Here is a 17,677-nt window from a genome sequence, read left to right as displayed (position 1 = left end):
CAATGAATCTAATCAAAGCAGATAGAGTGTTAACTAGAAATCATCTGCCCCACAGGGACTGGGAGGGGTGGGGGGGTGGGGTTTTATTGGGGTTCTTCATGGTAAAAAATAAGTATTGGTAAAGGGAAATGTGTTTGATATTTGCATGACTGAGACCTAAACCTGAAAGCTTTGTAACCTTTCCCACGGTGATTCAATAAATAAATAAATAAATTTTTAAAAAAAAGGAAAGAACAGAATGGTAAGCCTGAATAGTTTTTATTACATTTTTGAATATACATAAAAACAAAATGATTACACCTGAAATTTAAACTTTTCTGTACATACTTGACCCTCATAAAAAAAACTTGTTACACTGCAAATCAAAGACAGAGTTAGGGAAAACATAGATTTGGACAACATTTTAAAAAAATACTACATAATACAAATATTATATTGAAATGTCTTTATTAAGTAAGAATTTACACGTTTCTCATATTTAATTTTTGATTTCCACATTTACTCCAACCTGTCTACCCCCATTCCAACTCTATCTCCCTCATCTGCCTGGACCCACAGCCCTCTAGCTCTTCACTCTGCACCCTTCATCTGTGCCAGCACAGACGTTCCTCTTAAGCACGGGCTCTCCAGAGAGGCCTGCCCGTGCTGCCCATGGCCACAGCTGCCCACTCTGAGCCCATGTCCATGCCTGCCTACGCTGCCCATGCTGAGCCTACCTTTGGCCACCTCCTGCAACGGTTCCAAAGCCTCAAGTCATCTCACTAGCTCCCATGCACTTTAAATTCAGATTTAGTGACTTTAAAATGAGCTGAATATCTCACTGACCTAGGATACAGAGGTGTAAACTCAATGGACTCTGGTAACTATTGGAGAAAACATTTTTCTCATCAATACTACTGGGAATTCTGCTGCTAGGGTCAGCTATCCTCTGCCTTAGAAAATGAATGGCCAGTGAGTGTTTTTGATAGTAACTGGCAAACATGTTTAACTTTTTCAAAAGATGGTGCTATAGAAATATCCTTCCCTGTCTCCTGATCATATCCTAAATGTTAAAAAAAAATGTTCATTTATTTCAATACTGACCTAATTTTTTTTAACTGAGCATACCCTTGAATTTAGATGTGGTTTTACTTTTAAGTGTTAGAAATTGGTTTTTGCTTATTCAGAATACCAAAAAAATTTAAAAAATAGCATAATGGTTCATTTTTGATATAAAAAATAATTATCCTGAGTTCACCTGAGGAAAAAAAAACAAAATAAAATTCTTAATAAAAGTGACTAAGTGCTGGAGTATAGTATAATGGGTAGGACATTTGCCTTGCACTAGGCTGACCTGGGTTCAAATCGAGGCACCCCATATGGTCTCCCGAGCACCGCCAGGAGTGCAGTCAGGAGTAAACCCTAAAAATCAGCAGGTATCTCGCAAAAAGAAAAAAAAGAAATAAAAGTGACAACCTTAATATATGAGAATAAAATGTAAAACAACATACTCATCTATAAATATGATAGTAAAGCACAAATAAAATAATATACTCTATCCTACTGTCATGAATACTTCCAATAATGCTTATGGAAGAATTTCATACTTAGTAAGCCTTAGGTAAACACAGTAACACAGGTGGAGGAAATGTGTCATATCTATCTTTATGAAAGTTCACTGATGGAAGTAGAAAACAGCTTAGTAAATGGATATTATAACATAAAATGTACTAATAATGAAACAGCAATCAAGTAAGTAGCCTAAGTAAGGTCTTCATTTTTTTCTTTTTTTGGTTGAGAATTTCTGTTGTAAACATTTCTATTTTATTAGTATCTCACAAACCTAACCCACCACAAAAATAAAAATTCATCTTCTGTAACTATAAAATCAAAAACGTTCTCTATCTACGGCTCTTGGTCCTGGTGTTATTTCCAGTAACCATGGTTAAGTAGCTTCCCTGATCTCTTCGTCTTGAATAACTGTCAGTTCTGGAACATCATTCCTCCTCAGAATATCTGAATAGAGCAAGTAATTCTGTAGGCTTCTGGGAAGAGGCAACTGATTGACAAATATGTCAGACTGTAGATGCTTTGGTTTTAAACCAGACCAAATTTCCAAACGACAAAGGTGACTCAAGGATGGAACAGAGGCTGAAAAAATAAAACAAAAAAAAAATTAAAACTTTCTAAATAGTAAAATGCAACAGCATTTTAGGATAAAACCCACCCTTGTCCCCGGCCCCCATTTTGGTGTGTAAAAGAGAAGTGACTATGATGTGGAGACTTATTTTTGATCGGTGACTTGGGCCAGAATTATTACAGTTCACTTTATTTCTTTAGTCTTCCCACTTCCTTTTCTGGTTCCTTTTTCTCTGGTAGTTAGTCATGCATTTCAGAGTTCAGGACCACAAGTACCCAGGATCACATAAAACTAAACACTGAAATTCTAAAGATGCAGCAATAACAACTGGCACTTACAAAATGAAAGGACTTGGCTAACCTGAGTTCAACCCTAATCACCACACAAAGTTCCCTGAGCACAGTCAGGAGTGATCTCTGAGCAGAGATATCACACTGCCCTGAACACAGCTGAGTGAAGAAAGAAAGAAAGAAAGAAAGAAAGAAAGAAAGAAAGAAAGAAAGAAAGAAAGAAAGAAAGGAAGGAAGGAAGGAAGGGAGAGAAACAGGAAGGAAGGAAGGAAGGAAGGAAGGAAGGAAGGAAGGAAGGAAGGAGGTCAGGGATGTAACTCAGTGGTAATTCACTTGCCTTGAGCTGGGCTAGATCCCCAGCACCATAAAAAACAAACTGAACTAATTTAACAAACTAAAGAAACTCACAGCAAAAAATGCAATACCCCTATTACTCAGTTTCCCTGCAAATGCTTTCAGACAACATCAAGTAAGTAAACACAGTTTGCAAAGTTTTCCTTTTTTGTCTAAGATCTGTAGCACTATAGCACTGCTCTCCCATTGCTCATTAATTTGCTTGAGCAGGCACCAGTAACATATCCATTGTGAGACTTGTTACTGTTTTTGGCATATCCAATACACCACGGGGAGCTTTCCAGGCTCTGCCGTGCAGGCGGGATACTCTCAGTAGCTTGCCGGGCTCTCCAAGAGGGATGGAGGAATCGAACCCGGGTCAGTCGCATGCAAGGTGAACGCCCTACCCACTGTGCTATTGCTCCAGCCCTGCCTAAGATCATAGAATAAAATTTTTAAGATGGTATAAAGAATATGTAAAATTATTATTTAGTCAAAAAGACAGTATATGGGGTACTGCCTTGCTCATCATCCAGTCTAGATACTATCCCCTAAGCTTATGGCCCCCAGAGCACCACCAGGAATGATTCCTAAGCACAGCAGGGTATGGCCCCAAAACAAACAAAGTTATTAAGTACTACTTGTGAGATTCAGAAGAAAGCACAGGCAGCACGAAGGACTCAAGTGTTTGATGGCCAAGAGCCATTCCCCAGGCTAGCCCATGGAGACAGACGGACAAAGGACTGGGGGAACAGAGAAACAGGGACTGGGCTTGTTGGTATCACTGTATCACTGTACTCCCGTTGTTCATCGATTTGCTCGAGCGGGCCCAGTAACATCTCAATTTTGAGATTTTTCGTTACTGTGTCTGGCATATTGAATACGTCACGGGTAGCTTGCCAGGCTTTGCCGTGCGGGCGAGATACTCTCGGTAGCTTGCCAGGCTCTCCAAGAGGGGCGGAGGAATCAAACTGGCTAGGCTGGGCTAAATGCGCACAAGGCAAATGCCCTGGCTGTGCACAAAGCAAATGCCCTACCACTGTGCTATCGCTCTCTCCTTCCCAATGTAGTCCGATCTCTCCCCTTATAGCACAATCGTAGCTCCAGTCATCATAGTCCCATCATCCTAGTCTCCTCATAGACCTCAAAGTCCTCTACTCATTGTCTAGTCTAGTTCCTTTACAGCACAGTTATATAGAAATCATGAAGAGTAGGGTACACAAAATTAGGGTTGAACATTGTCATAACAACAGAGATAAAGCCACTCCTTCAGGGGAAGTTCTAGGAGATTGACTCAAGAAAATCTCATCTGAGGCTTCAGCACTCCAGATTACTAGGAGATCCGCTCAAGGGAAGGATTCCATCTCGGGTATATTGCTTTCTCCTTTCCTCAGTTAGTAATCCACTTAAACCATCAGAGTAAATTTACTTCTTCCATCCCTTTCGGAGAGCCCGGCAAGCTACCAAGAGTATCCTGCCTGCACAGCAAAACCTGGCAAGCTACCCATGACGTATTCGATATGCCTAAAAGAGTAACAAGTCTCACAATGCAGACGTTACTGGTGCCCGCTCGAGCAAATCAGTGAACAACGGGAGGAAGTGCTACAGTGCTAATATTTCTAACCACTTTGGATAAGACACAGTAAGAGATATATTAAGCTTAAAGGTTGGCTCTTCCTGGGGACATCTCACTATATATTCCAGACCACAGTCCTCAAGCCAGTTAGTCTTTCCTAACCCCAGCAGGGTCCTTATTCAGTTACTTCTCTTTGGGTCATGACAGTTTTTCCCATGCCCATGCTCTTAACTTATTATACTTGTGGTATTTAACTTGTCCCCTCTGGATGCCAGAGTAGCCCAGAGCTTGCCCTGGGTCCATCCAGTCCTTCATCAAGACCCTGCTTTTGGAATGCTAGGAACTAAGAGGAACTGAGGCTTAAGTCAAGTAAATATGGATGCCCAGGAGTAAATATTATTTTGGAGTCAACTAACTCCCATGTTACAAAGCATAGCATGAACTGTCTTCCTGTGTCTATACAAAAGGGACATTGCTAAATAAACCATGCAAATGACATGAAGGAAAGAGAAAAGCAATATAGGATTATTAGTGCTTGATTGAACTGGGTATGCCTGAGGGACACTGTTGTGGGAGTAGCTCAATAAACCTAAGCTTCTTGCGGAGGAGCAAAAACAAGCCAATGTTATTCAACACTATGTCATATGCTTCACAAAAAGTCTTCTCTTATCTCTTTTTATCCCTGAGAGATATATATTATGCTGATACAGAGATTTAAACCTTTAGAAAGGGGTTTGTGTTGCAAAGATGGCTTAAAGGGCTGGGGTACACGCTTTGCCTGTGGACACCCCAGGTCTGATTCCTGGCACTGCATGCCCCCCTCGTACTATCAAGAGGGTTTCTGACACCCCCCAAAAGATACTTAAGGGACTTTCTGAAGTTCCCATTTTATTTTATTTTTATTATTTGTCTTTTTGGGTCATACCCAGCGATGCTCAGGGGTTACTTCTGGCTCTGCACTCAGGAATTACTCCTGGCAATGCATCCCAATAGGACCATATGGGATGCTGGGGATGGAACCCAGGTCATCCATGTGCAAGGCAAAAGCCCTACCCGCTGTACTATATCTCCGGCTCAAGTCACAATTTTAGACAAGTGCTTGAGGAGGGATTAAAACTAAGTGCATCTGCCAAGAATAGCCGAGATCAGTACCAGGAGGATTACTCCATGGCTTAGAGATCAGCCGGGCATTCTAGGGGAAAGGGCAGCTCAGATAGAGAAGGGAGCACCAAATAAAGGGTGTTTGGAGGATCCTCCCAGGAGGGGAGATGCAGGTTGAAAGTAGACTATGGATTGAACATGACTGCCACTCAATGCCTCTTTTTCAGACCACAACACCCAAAAGGAGAGAGAGAACAAAAGGGAATGCCCTGCCACAGAGGCAGGGTGGGATGGGGGGGATGGCTGTGGGAGGGATACTGGGATCCATGGTGGTGGAAAAGGGGCACTGGTGGAGGAATGGGTACTTGATCATTGTATAATCGAAACCCAAGCACAAAAATTTGTAAATCTACAACTGTACCTCATGGTGTTTCACTAATAAAAATTTTTTAAAAATTAAAAAAAAACTAAGTGCATCTGCCCAAAGCATGTAAGTGTGCAAAAACACACACTAAAACCCACTATCATCAAAAGCAAAATATCAATTATAGAGGAATCTTATGTACTCAAGAATCAAGATAGTTTTATTTTTCAAGATGAAAAATACTAAATATAAAGTGGCATTAGTGTCCGTAAAACTGAGCATACTAAGAACAGCACTTTTTTTTTCTTTTTTTTTTCTTTTTTTTTTTCCCCTTTATTGTATTTTATTTTTTTTTAAAGTTGTAGATTTACAATTTTTTGTGCTTTGGTTTCAATTATACAATGATCAGATACCCATCCCTCCACCAGTGCCCATTTTCCACCACCATGGATAATATCCCTCCCACCCCCATCCCCCCATCCCCCCTGTCTCTGTGACAGGGCAATCCCCTGTGTTCTCTTTCTCCTTTTGGGTGTTGTGGTCTGCAAAAGAGGCATTGAGTGGCAAACATGAAGAACAGCACTTTTATGTGAATAAAAGCTAATGCCTTCTGCTAGTCCAAAAGAAACTTCCTAAGTCACCATGGAATGCAAGAGTCAGGATGAGACCAAGACAGTCCTATTGCAGGCCAGCTAGCAGCAGCCCACTATACTGCAACACCTGAGAGACAAATTCTCTAATATCTCTAACCTCTTTCAAACCACTGCAGTTCCATTTCAGTTTAAGCATACTGGTTGAAGTTTATTCAGAAATTGGGAAACTCATCAAACCACGAAGCTCTGTTTCAAAATACCAAATAAGAAAAGTGAGCATTACACAATTTTTGTACATAAAAAGCCTAAGATGAGGGGCTGGAGTGATAGTACAATAGGTAGGGTGTTTATCTTGCACAAGGCCATCCTGGATTCACTCTTTGGCACCCCAAGTCTCACCAGGAGTAATCCCATAGCACAGAGCCAGGCATAAATCCAGAGCACTGTTGGGTACAGCCCAAAAAACAGAAAAAGAACTAAGAATAAACCTCTGCAATACATGGCACATTACCAAAGCTTTCCTACCCATATCTTAAACATTCCCTTTAAGATATGGGTAGGAAAGCTCTTGATCATTGTATAATCGAAACCCAAGCACAAAGATTTGTAAATCTACAACTGTACCTCATGGTGTTTCACTAATAAAAATTTTTTAAAAATTTAAAAAAAAACTGTAAATTTAAAGAAATAATCATTCTCTTGATTGATAAGTACAGATAAAGACAGCAAGAGGGGAATATCAAGAATACACATGAAGAACATATTCAAACTGCAAACTTCCAGTTTTCCCATGTGTAAGTAACAGGTTCAACTTAGACCCAACCACTCAATATAAGAGCGCTTAGTGAGATCTGAAATAGTAACAGGTCCAAGTGTCACTGGGCCCAGATAAACATAATCTTTAAATATTGAAAATAAGCATAACAAATTTCTGATAAGCAGGCTGCTCAGCCAGTAGGGACAAAAACATGCTGCCAAACCAGAGAGTAATATACAATGGCAACCAGTGAGCATGAGGACCACATAATCAGAGGGATGGGAGAGAAAGTGACAAAACTCGAATGGTGGAAGGTCTTGCTCATGAAAATTTTTACTGATATTGAGCTAGAGTTTGATATGTATCTTGTTAAACTGAACTCTTCATTTTTGCACAATCTTGTTAGCACAGACATTTTTTAAGCACCCAAAAGAAAGACAAAGAATGGCTCTGCACCCCAGGGCTGAAGAATCCATGATGCTTCTCCAGCTTCTTGAATCTGACAGTCCCCAGACAGACTGAGGACACCTCTGGCTGCCTAACGCCTCCCACACCCGACACCTTCTCAGCTCAAATCACTCTACTACTGCAGGCCTACCTTCAGAGCTAAATAAACCACTGATTTGGTTATGCTAATATTCTTGGAAGCATAATTATTTGGAATCAAGCCAAATTTGAGCAGTACACATTACTTAGTGATTTGCATATATTGACATCGACAACACAGTTAATATTTAAATACAAATTTCTTAACTCAAAGTCTAGAATTCTACCAACTATGTTGGGCCCCAAATAATTCTCTAACAATGTCCAAGTTATTCAAACTATCCCATGTCTCAGAAGGTCTATTCAATTTCATTTTTTTCATTTCATCATCCTGTTAATCGTCGATTGCCTCGAGCAGGACCCAGTAACGTCTCTTTCATCCTAGCCCTGAGATTATATTCACGGCTCTTAAGGAGAAATGAGACCCATCATTGTTACTGGTATTTGGCATATTTGGTACGCCACGGAGAGTTTGCCAGACTCTGCCCTGTGGGCAGGCTACATTCGATAGCCTGCAAGTTTGTCCAAAGTAGGAATGAGACAATAAGATGTCATAAAAAAGATGTCCTGATAAGATGTCAGGTTCCGGGATCTGGATTTTATAGTCTCTGAGTCTTGGCCGCTGATGGGATTACACGGCGCCAGGGGGCCAGGTGGTGGGTGTGACCCCCGCCTGCTGGAATTTGGAGGATCTGGATGGAAGATGCTCGACTCCAAACCCAGTAGGCTTGGAGGTCTCAGCCCCGGAACCCGCGTGGCTTTGTCCCTCTGCCAGTACCACGCGGGTTCCGGGGCCGAGACCTCCAAGCCTACTGGGTTTGGAGTCGAGCATCTTCCATCCAGATCCTCCAAATTCCAGCAGGCGGGGGTCACACCCACCACCTGGCCCCCTGGCGCCGTGTAATCCCATCAGCGGCCAAGACTCAGAGACTATAAAATCCAGATCCCGGACGAGAGCAGTGCAGTCTTTTGCCCCTGCGCCTGGGTGTCCCTCGCCGGGACCCCTTGGAGGGGAGCAGGTTGAGCTTTCCTCCCCGCCCCGACCAGGGCTCCGGCAGCCGAAGACCTCCAGGACCAGCCACCACCATGCTGAGACCACTCTCCGCACACATGAAGGTACTGGCAGAGGGACAAAGCCACGCGGGTTCAGGGGCCGAGACCTCCAAGCCTACTGGGTTTGGAGTCGAGCATCTTCCATCCAGATCCTCCAAATTCCAGCAGGCGGGGGTCACACCCACCACCTGGCCCCCTGGCGCCGTGTAATCCCATCAGCTGCCAAGACTCAGAGACTATAAAATCCAGATCCCGGACGAGAACAGTGCAGTCTTTTGCCCCCGCGCCTGGGTGTCCCTCGCCAGGACCCCTTGGAGGGGAGCGGGTTGAGCTTTCCTCCCCGCCCCGACCGGGGCTCCGTCAGCCGAAGACCTCCAGGACCAGCCACCACCATGCTGAGACCACTCTCCGCACACATGAAGGTACTGGCAGAGGGACAAAGCCACGCGGGTTCGGGGCCGAGACCTCCAAGCCTACTGGGTTTGGAGTTGAGCATCTTCCATCCAGATCCTCCAAATTCCAGCAGGTGGGGGTCACACCCACCACCTGGCCCCCTGGCGCCGTGTAATCCCATCAGCGGCCAAGACTCAGAGACTATAAAATCCAGATCCCGGACGAGAACAGTGCAGTCTTTTGTCCCCGCGCCTGGGTGTCCCTCGCCGGGACCCCTTGGAGGGGAGCGGGTTGAGCTTTCCTCCCCGCCCCGACCGGGGCTCCGGCAGCCGAAGACCTCCAGGACCAGCCACCACCATGCTGAGACCACTCTCCGCACACATGAAGGTACTGGCAGAGGGACAAAGTCTATTCAATAATAAAAAAAAAAAAAAAGGAAAGGGTATATTTACTTCAGATACCAGGTCCAATTTTATTGTACCACTTTTGTTTTCTTGCAAGCACAACAGATCACTAGCCTGATGAACAATTAGAGGTGAGAACTTTATTTGAATTGAGTCATCTGTAGATTGTTGATATAGGCAATATACTCATCTGTACCATCTTAGATTAAAATGCCAGTGGAAAAGGGAATTTTATAATCATATATGCAATACTTCAAAGCATGAAAAATTCTTATAAAAGTTTTAGTGATGCATAGATTTTCCAGCTGTGTTGCCTCCAGACTGAGAAAAGAACAAGTCATGCCTTGACTTTATAATACGAAAGCTACGTGGGCTGGAGCGATAGTACAGCAGGTAGGGCGTTTGCCTTGCACATGGCCAACCTGGGTTCGATTCCTCCATCCCTCTCGGAGAGCCTGGCAAGCTACTGAAAGTATCCTGCCTGCAAGGCAAAGCCTGGCAAGCTCCCTGTGGCGTGTTCGATATGCCAAAAACAGTAACAACAAATCTCACAATAGAGATGTTACTGGTGCCTGCTCGAGCGAATGGATGAACAACGGGAGGATAGTGCTACAGTGGTACGTAAAGCATTTTTTCACAAAAACTTGTGGAAACTAGATTTTAATTTGTTAAATCTTTCATTTGGGGTTATAGAGCATTGAAACAGGCTAGACGATCTTTAAATTCAGACTCTGAATTCACCTTTCTGACTAAATCATCTTTACTTTAGTACATTAAACTAAACTTGTCACTAGATCTATTTGTAAGAAAGCAACACTTTTAAATTGACTTAAAATTTGACTTAGTTTTCAATACTTTAGTGTTTCAGGAGCATAGCCTTAACACGGTCATGGCTGCAATATGTATTTATTAATCCCCATCAAAGTGTGAGCACCTGGTGATATGAGCCAGCATCAGCATGCTGAACCCCCACATTATACAGAACTCATGGCACCCACTATAAAAATGCCAATGCATCTCACCCTCCAAAAGACTCAACTCATTCCCCCTAATCCCTCCCTTTCCTTTGTCCAATAATCGCCATAATTTTCAGAGTCTAGGAGTTAATTTTGTACAAGCATATAACCTTTCCATTTTGATTCCTACCTAGCTTTTAAAATTTTGTTCATTTTGTTGTATGGACTTACAAATAATCAAGTTATAAGGGGACATGTTATATGAAGTTTTATTAAAACTGAGAGCAGACACAGTGATCAAAATAAATCCCACACTTTTCCCCCTAGGGTTTAAATCCAGGGCCTCACACATGCAGTAAGTGCTACACCACCAAGCTATATCCCCAGTCTCAGATTTCTTTTGATTGGGAGTGGGGAAGCTGGCGGGGCGGGGGGGGGGGGGGGGGGGGGGGGGCGCGGGGGGGGGGGGCGCGGGGGGGGGGAAGAGGGGTTGGGGGAGAGCACACCTGGCAGTGCTCAGGTCTGGTTCTGCACTCAAGCATCATTCCTGGCAGTCCTCAGGGGACCATATGGGGTGCCCCAGGGATTATACTCAGGTTGAGTTCATACAGAAAAAGAACCCTGCCTATTGTACTATCTCTCTGGCACCAGTCTCTATTAATTAATAATTCAAACTAATGCCAAATTTACTATATCACAGAACTAAATGTAAATCATACAAACACTGTATGAATGTATATGTAATGTATGATCAAAAAGTTAACAATAATGAAAAAGGAATCCGTGGCAGTGGGTCGAAGAAAGGGCTCCACCTGCTGGAAACCGTGCTTGAACGCAGAAGGCCAGGATTAGACCAGGGACCCACCTGTTGCCTGAGCATAGAGTAAGGAATAACCCTGGAAAACTGCAAGGCGTGGTCCAAAAAACAAAGAAGATAGAATCCTGCATATGATCTTGATAGGGTAATACTTTGGAGAGAACATACATTATTTGATCATTAAAAGCACAAATTAAAGAGACTTTATTCAGAAGAACGGGTAAGGGTCAGAGATGTGGCTCAGAATCCATATCTCACATGGATAAAGCTCTGGTCCCTACACTTAAAAATTACATACTCAAGAATTTTACCTTAGACAGGAGGCTAAGGTGTAGGATAACAATTGATTTGTCCTTTCTCCTTGCCACAAGGATCTTAGGTTTATCAGGTTACACTCATCACAATGCTCCCATTCCTTTGTTTATCTGTAACCACTTCTCTATGTTCTCTTCCCCGACCAGTTAATCAGCTTTTCCCCCTAATCAGACTCTGTTAATTTGTAAGGTCAGATCCTTCTAGGATACTGAATTTGTATCACTGTATCACTGCCATCCTGTTGTTCATCGATTTCCTTGAGCAGGCACCAGTAACGCCTCCTTCATCCTAGGCCTGAGATTTTAGAAAGTGCCACATTCAAGGTTCTTTCAGGGTCAGGAGAATGAGACCCATCATTGTTACTGGTTTTTGGCATACTGAATAACCCATGGGGAGTTTGCCAGACTCTGCCGTGTGGGCAGGATACTTTCGGTAGCTTGCCAGGTTCTTCAGAGTAAGAACTAGATAATAAGATTTGCAGCCGCGCGCTTCCAGGAGCTGGGTTTTATAATCTCTGGGTCTTGGCCGTTGATGGGATTACACAGCAGGGGCAGTTGGTGGGTGTAATGCCTGGAAGATGGGGGATCTGGATGGAGGAGGCCCAGTCCCGATCCGAGCAGGTACTGAACTTGTAAGTTAATATTGCCTTTCTCCTCTCCTTATGTCTTATGAATAGTTTACTTTAAAGCAATGCACTTTTTGTATAGATAACAGGAAGACCATTAACATTATGCTTTGTAATTTAGGATTTAATTGGCTTTAAATATTATTCACTCCTGGGCATCTGCTTTCTCGACTTAAGCCTCAGTTGCCCTTAGTTTCTACCACCCCAATAGCAGGATTCCGACAAGGGACTGAATGGACCCAGGGCAAGTTGTGAGCTACCGTGGCATCAAAATGGGCCATGCCAAAGTGCCACGATTCTTAACTGTAAGAGCTTGATCATGAACAAATGCTGTCATGATCCAAAAGTAATGGCGAGACTAGGACCCTGCTAGGGATAAGAAAGACTATTTGGCCTGAGCACTGTAGTCTGAAATCGAGATGGTCCTAGGAGAGCAATTCTATAAGCTTAATGTATCTCTTACTGTGTCCATACAGAATGATTAATATTATGAATGCTTATATGTTTGTTGGACAAAGAGAGGAGAAATACACCCATGGGATTCCATTCTAGGGTGGGTCGACCTGCTAAATGAGAATATGTCCTAGAAGCGGCTTTTCCGGGGGAAAAGAACTTTACCACTATTGATTGTGACCACATCTATGTGTAAACCCCAACCCCTAATGCGGGGGGAAAGGGGGGCAGCACATTTAACTAGGCAATAAGAGTGGGCTGGATCCAGATTTCAGAGCCAGAAGGAGAATGAAGGGGGATTGAGAAGGAGAATGAAGTAGCATGGGAGAGGAAGAAGCAGAAGGAGAATCAAAGAAGAATGGAGATGGGAATGGAATAAACTGCACCTGACACCAACCAGCCTGGCCCTCGTTTCCTTCTTTTACCTGCCTGTTGCCATCGACCTCCCCAAGGTGGGGGGAACGGCCTGAGACTACCGAACATGGGCAGCAGGAAAGATAGACCGCTGCTGTCTTTTTTGCGTTTACACACTAGGGCTTAGTGAATCATTTGATTTTACAATGTGGGATATAAAGAAGTGGGGGGAAATGGCCAAAAGCAAAAGTATCTGAGAATTGGTTTACAGAACTGAGTTGACCATGGCAGGGAGAGAGGAAGGTGGGCTGAGGGGGCTGAGAGGGACCTGAGGGGAGTGGAGGAGGGAAAGACACACCTGGCAGGGAGGGTGTGGTGCTGGAATATATACATGAAACCCTAACCATTGACAGCATTGAAAATCACTGTGACTAAAACAAAATAAAACCAGATCTGAGTAGCTTTACAATAAAAATAGCTATGAATAAATCACTGTATCACTGTCCTCCTGTTGTTCGTCGATTTGCTGGAGCGGGCCCAGTAAATTTGTGAGACCTGTTACTGTGCTTGGCATATCGAATACATCACTGGTAGCTTGCCAGGCTTTGCCATGCGGGTAAGAATCTCTCGGTAGCTTGCCGGGCTCTTCAAGAGGGGTGGAGGAATCGAACTTGGGTCGATGAATAAATAAATAAGGATAAAAAGAATATTGCTTTTTGATTAAGCTGGTGTTTCTAAGGCACAAATATAAAGCACAGGATCAAAAATATTATTAAACCTATAATCAGTCAGAAAATTGTTACCTGGTATATATTTCTGATGCAAAAAATAAACTTGAAAAATTTGACTCAGTAATTAAAATATAAATAGAAAGGGGCTAGTTATATTTTTTTATTTGTAAATTACCAAGGCGTGTCACTTAGGGAAGAAAAAAATAAAGAGGAATTTGGACCAAGTATACAGCATCTCTAGAACTGAACAAAGGACTTGAAAATCTGTAGAGAGGGATGAACGCGTGTACACTAAGGGCAGAGAGGAACTGAGATGACTGGGATGCTTACTAAGAGAAGTAAGCATGTTTTTTTAAAAAATTCAGTTATGTGGGGCTGGAGTAGTAATACAGTGGGTAGAGCATTTGCCTTGCACGTAGCTGACCCGGGTTCAGTTCCCAGCATTTCATATGGTCCCTGAGCACTGCCAGGAGTAATTCCTGAGTGTGCATCGCCGGGTGTGATCCAAAAAGCAAAAAACAAAACAAAACAAAAAATTCATTTATGTATTGATATAGTAAAGCCATGGAAAATTATTGTAGAATGTGTAAACTCACACAAAATAGGGGGCACGGCACCCACAGCGGTGGTGGCTCTATCTCTCCCGCTGCCCGCGTTCGGTAGTCTCGCCCTTCTCCCACCCCGGAGAGGTCGATGGCGATGGTCAAGCAGAGGAAGGAACGAGGGCCAGGCTGGTAGGTATTAGTCGTAGTTTATTCTGATTCTCTCCTCATCTGTCTCTGCTCCTGTCTCTCTCTGTCTCTCCTCATCTCTCCTTCTGTCTCTGCCCCCCATTCTTCCTCCCCCAGCTACTTCATACTCCTTCTCCATCTTTCATCCTCCTCTTCCTTCTGATCCTCTCTGAACTCTCTTCTTCTTCCTTCTCCCCCCAGCCCACTCCTACAGTACCGTTAAATCCTCTCTCCATGAGGAATTGGGGAAACAATTACATATAGGTGCGGTCACAATCAATAGGGGTAGAAATCTTAGCCTCAGGGAAGGCCGCTCCTAGGACAGATCCTTCCTCAGCAGGAGGACCCACCCTAGAGCATAATCCCATGGGCGTGCCTCTCCTCTCCTTGTCGGACAAGCATACAAGAATATAATATAAATCATTTTGTATAGATACAGTAAGAAATATCTTAAACTTATAGAATTGCTCTCCTAGGGCCATCTCGATCTCAGACTAAGGTGCTCAGGCCAGATAGTCTTTCCCACCCCTAGCAGGATCCTAGTCTTGTCGTTACCTTTGGATCATGACAACATTTGTCTATGATCAAACTCTTAACTTATAGTTAAGAATCGTGGGACTTTGGCCTGGCCCATTTCGCTGCCAGGGTAGCTCACTGCTTGCCCTGGGTCCATTCAGTCCCTCGTCGGAACCCTGCTTTTGGGGTGTTAGGAACTAAGGGCAACTGAGGCTTAAGTCGAGAAAGCAGATGCCCGGGAGTGAATAATATTCAAGGCCAATCAAATCCTAAGTTACAAAGCATAATGTTAACGGTCTTTCTGTATCTATACAAAAAGGATATTACTTAAGGTAAACTATTCATAAGGCATAAGGAGAAGATAAAGGCATTATTTCACTTATACATATAAAATCATAGATTTCTGGGAAACTGATCTTACAAATTAACACAGTCTGATTAAGGGGAAAGCTGATTAACTGGGTGGGAAGGAGAGCATTGGGAAGACTGTTTACAGATAAACACAATGGAAGTGGAAGTGCTTCAGGAGCACTGTGATGGGTGTAACCAGATTGATGGGTGTAACCAGATAAATCTAAGCTTCTTGTAGAGGGACAAAGCAATGTTACCCAACAGTAGAAGATGGTAAGAAAGCAAGAATGTCACAAATGAGAGCAGTAACCAGAAATGTTTCTTTCACAGCTCACTCTCTAGTGTCAACACCCTGGGATCAGGAAGGTAAGCAAAATGGTTAGGGGCACATGCAAACACCGGGAGCCAAGTTGAAACCCCAGTTATATATGGCCCCTCAATTCCACCAGGCGTAGCACTGCCAGATGTGGCTCTGGTAGCCCCCAACATCACCAGGCCTGCTCAGGCCTGAACCCTCCAGTCTGGGAGGCCTAGTTACCAACAATAGTTCTGATCCATGCATGGCTTAGGAAGCCAAAACAACAACAACAAAAAATCCACCCAAGTTTTTGTGTGCACCAAGAATCATAATCCCATTGAAACACCAACAGCTGAGTAGATGGGCATACCTCTTCCTCCCAGGTCTGCTAAACCCAGTGTTACAATGCCCCCTCCCCCCATCCTGTGACCTCCAGAGGGGAACCACTTAAGACACACAAAACACCAAAACTTTTTCTAAGCAGTCTGTTCTAAGAACGAGGTCAAAGGGCCTTCCAAGGGCAGAATTAAAGACTGACCAACACACGAAGAAGCCATATGGGGATTTCTCAGTCTCGGCACAGCTGCCTCTGGGTCAGAAGACTCTATGGAGGGCTGCCAGACGCAACACAGGGTATCTGGCAGTCCCCCAGCCCCTGTGAAGGCAATAGCAGCAACTCCCAGTCATGACGATCAAAACGGTTAGTAGCCATTGCAAAAGTGTCTCCAGGGTTGGGAGGGGGCAATACCATCACTGTTGATTCCCACTGCTATAGGGGAAAGAAATGAAAAACAGCTGCCAGGGAGAACTTGCTGTGCTGGTGGACAGCATTTCCAGCTCATCTCCTGAGTCAGGGAACAGAAGAAACAGCAGGATTTGGAGGGAAAATGACAAGTTTGAAATCTGGTGTGTCAATAGTGGGATACTAAGGAAAGACCTGCAGAAGGTAGTTAGGTATCTGGTACTGAAACCAAGAAAAGAGGTTTAAGCTAGGGAAACAGACCAGAAAAGCAATAGCTACATTAATACCCCTGAGAAAGGCATTTGCAAATCTTCAGCCAAAATAAAATCCTCTTAAGAGATGACGATTATTATCCCACACAAGCTCTACCTAATGCCTAATTAAACAAGAAGTCCTTGATGGATTTAGTCTACTGCAGGGTAATGTACTCATGCGCAATTTTTACCTTCATCTGGACAAACTTGACATATGTTAAAGTCTTCAGAGTAAACTCTCACATATCTTTACTAATTGATATGCTGCAGTAATTTTCGCATTTGGCATATGCTCCCTCTTTTGACTTTTTGTTCCCAAACCCATTGTCCCATCTTCTATCTGTTCTAAACAGATATTTGTTCTTTTCTGCTGCAGATACATAATTAGCAAAAGCAGATGCAATTCCTCAACATTAAGAATGACATGTAAGTAAAGTTTTCCAACATTATCATTAAAGAAATTCTGTGCTGATAAACTCAGACTCCAAGCAGATTACCTTTTTCTTCAACAGAAATCTAACAGCTTGAATACACCTCAATTCAAGAGCACATCTTCCTGAATGTTTCTGATTGAGAATATTTACTTAAACGTATTTCCCAAGAAATTACAGGACACATTTCTACATATGCAAAAGCTGACTCGTGAAAAATCTATTCAATGTGTTTTATGAAGTTACATTTCATGTAAAAACAGCAGTAAAAAAATTTCTGTAACTTAAAGACATAAAATCTGGTTAACAAAATAGAGTTAAAGGAAAATAAATATGAATGAGTAAACAGAAGTACATGGTTAAGTGTTTAAGTGGGTTAAGTGTTTAAGCTGGTTTTCATGTAAATAAACTTCTACTATATTTCATTGATTTTACTATTTTTAAAAATGTTAATAAATGAGAAATTGAGAATTTATTATTTAAAATGCCAATAAAGTTATACTTTCCTCCATAATTCACCTCTAGAGTTAAATTATACCAATACATTAACATCTATTTGTAAGGAGAAGTATTA

General features: G+C 42.9%; 1 protein-coding gene across 2 annotated transcripts in view; it reads right to left on the bottom strand.

Annotated features, from left to right (window-relative positions):
• Positions 1–242: 242 nt before the first annotated feature.
• The window catches only part of ASB3 (ankyrin repeat and SOCS box containing 3), a 151,042-nt gene continuing 133,607 nt past the window's right edge, over positions 243–17,677 (bottom strand). For both annotated transcript variants that reach the window (XM_056114057.1, XM_056114058.1), the window contains one exon: positions 243–2,130. In XM_056114057.1, coding sequence (XP_055970032.1) covers positions 1,925–2,130 — 206 coding nt within the window. In that variant the 3' untranslated portion in view covers positions 243–1,924. The remainder of the gene's footprint in view (positions 2,131–17,677) is intronic.

The sequence above is a fragment of the Sorex fumeus genome, unplaced genomic scaffold, assembly GCF_029834395.1.
Source record: "Sorex fumeus unplaced genomic scaffold, SorFum_2.1 ptg000024l, whole genome shotgun sequence".
Classification (NCBI taxonomy): Eukaryota; Metazoa; Chordata; class Mammalia; order Eulipotyphla; family Soricidae; genus Sorex; species Sorex fumeus.
This window is presented reverse-complemented; position numbering and strand designations above follow the sequence as displayed.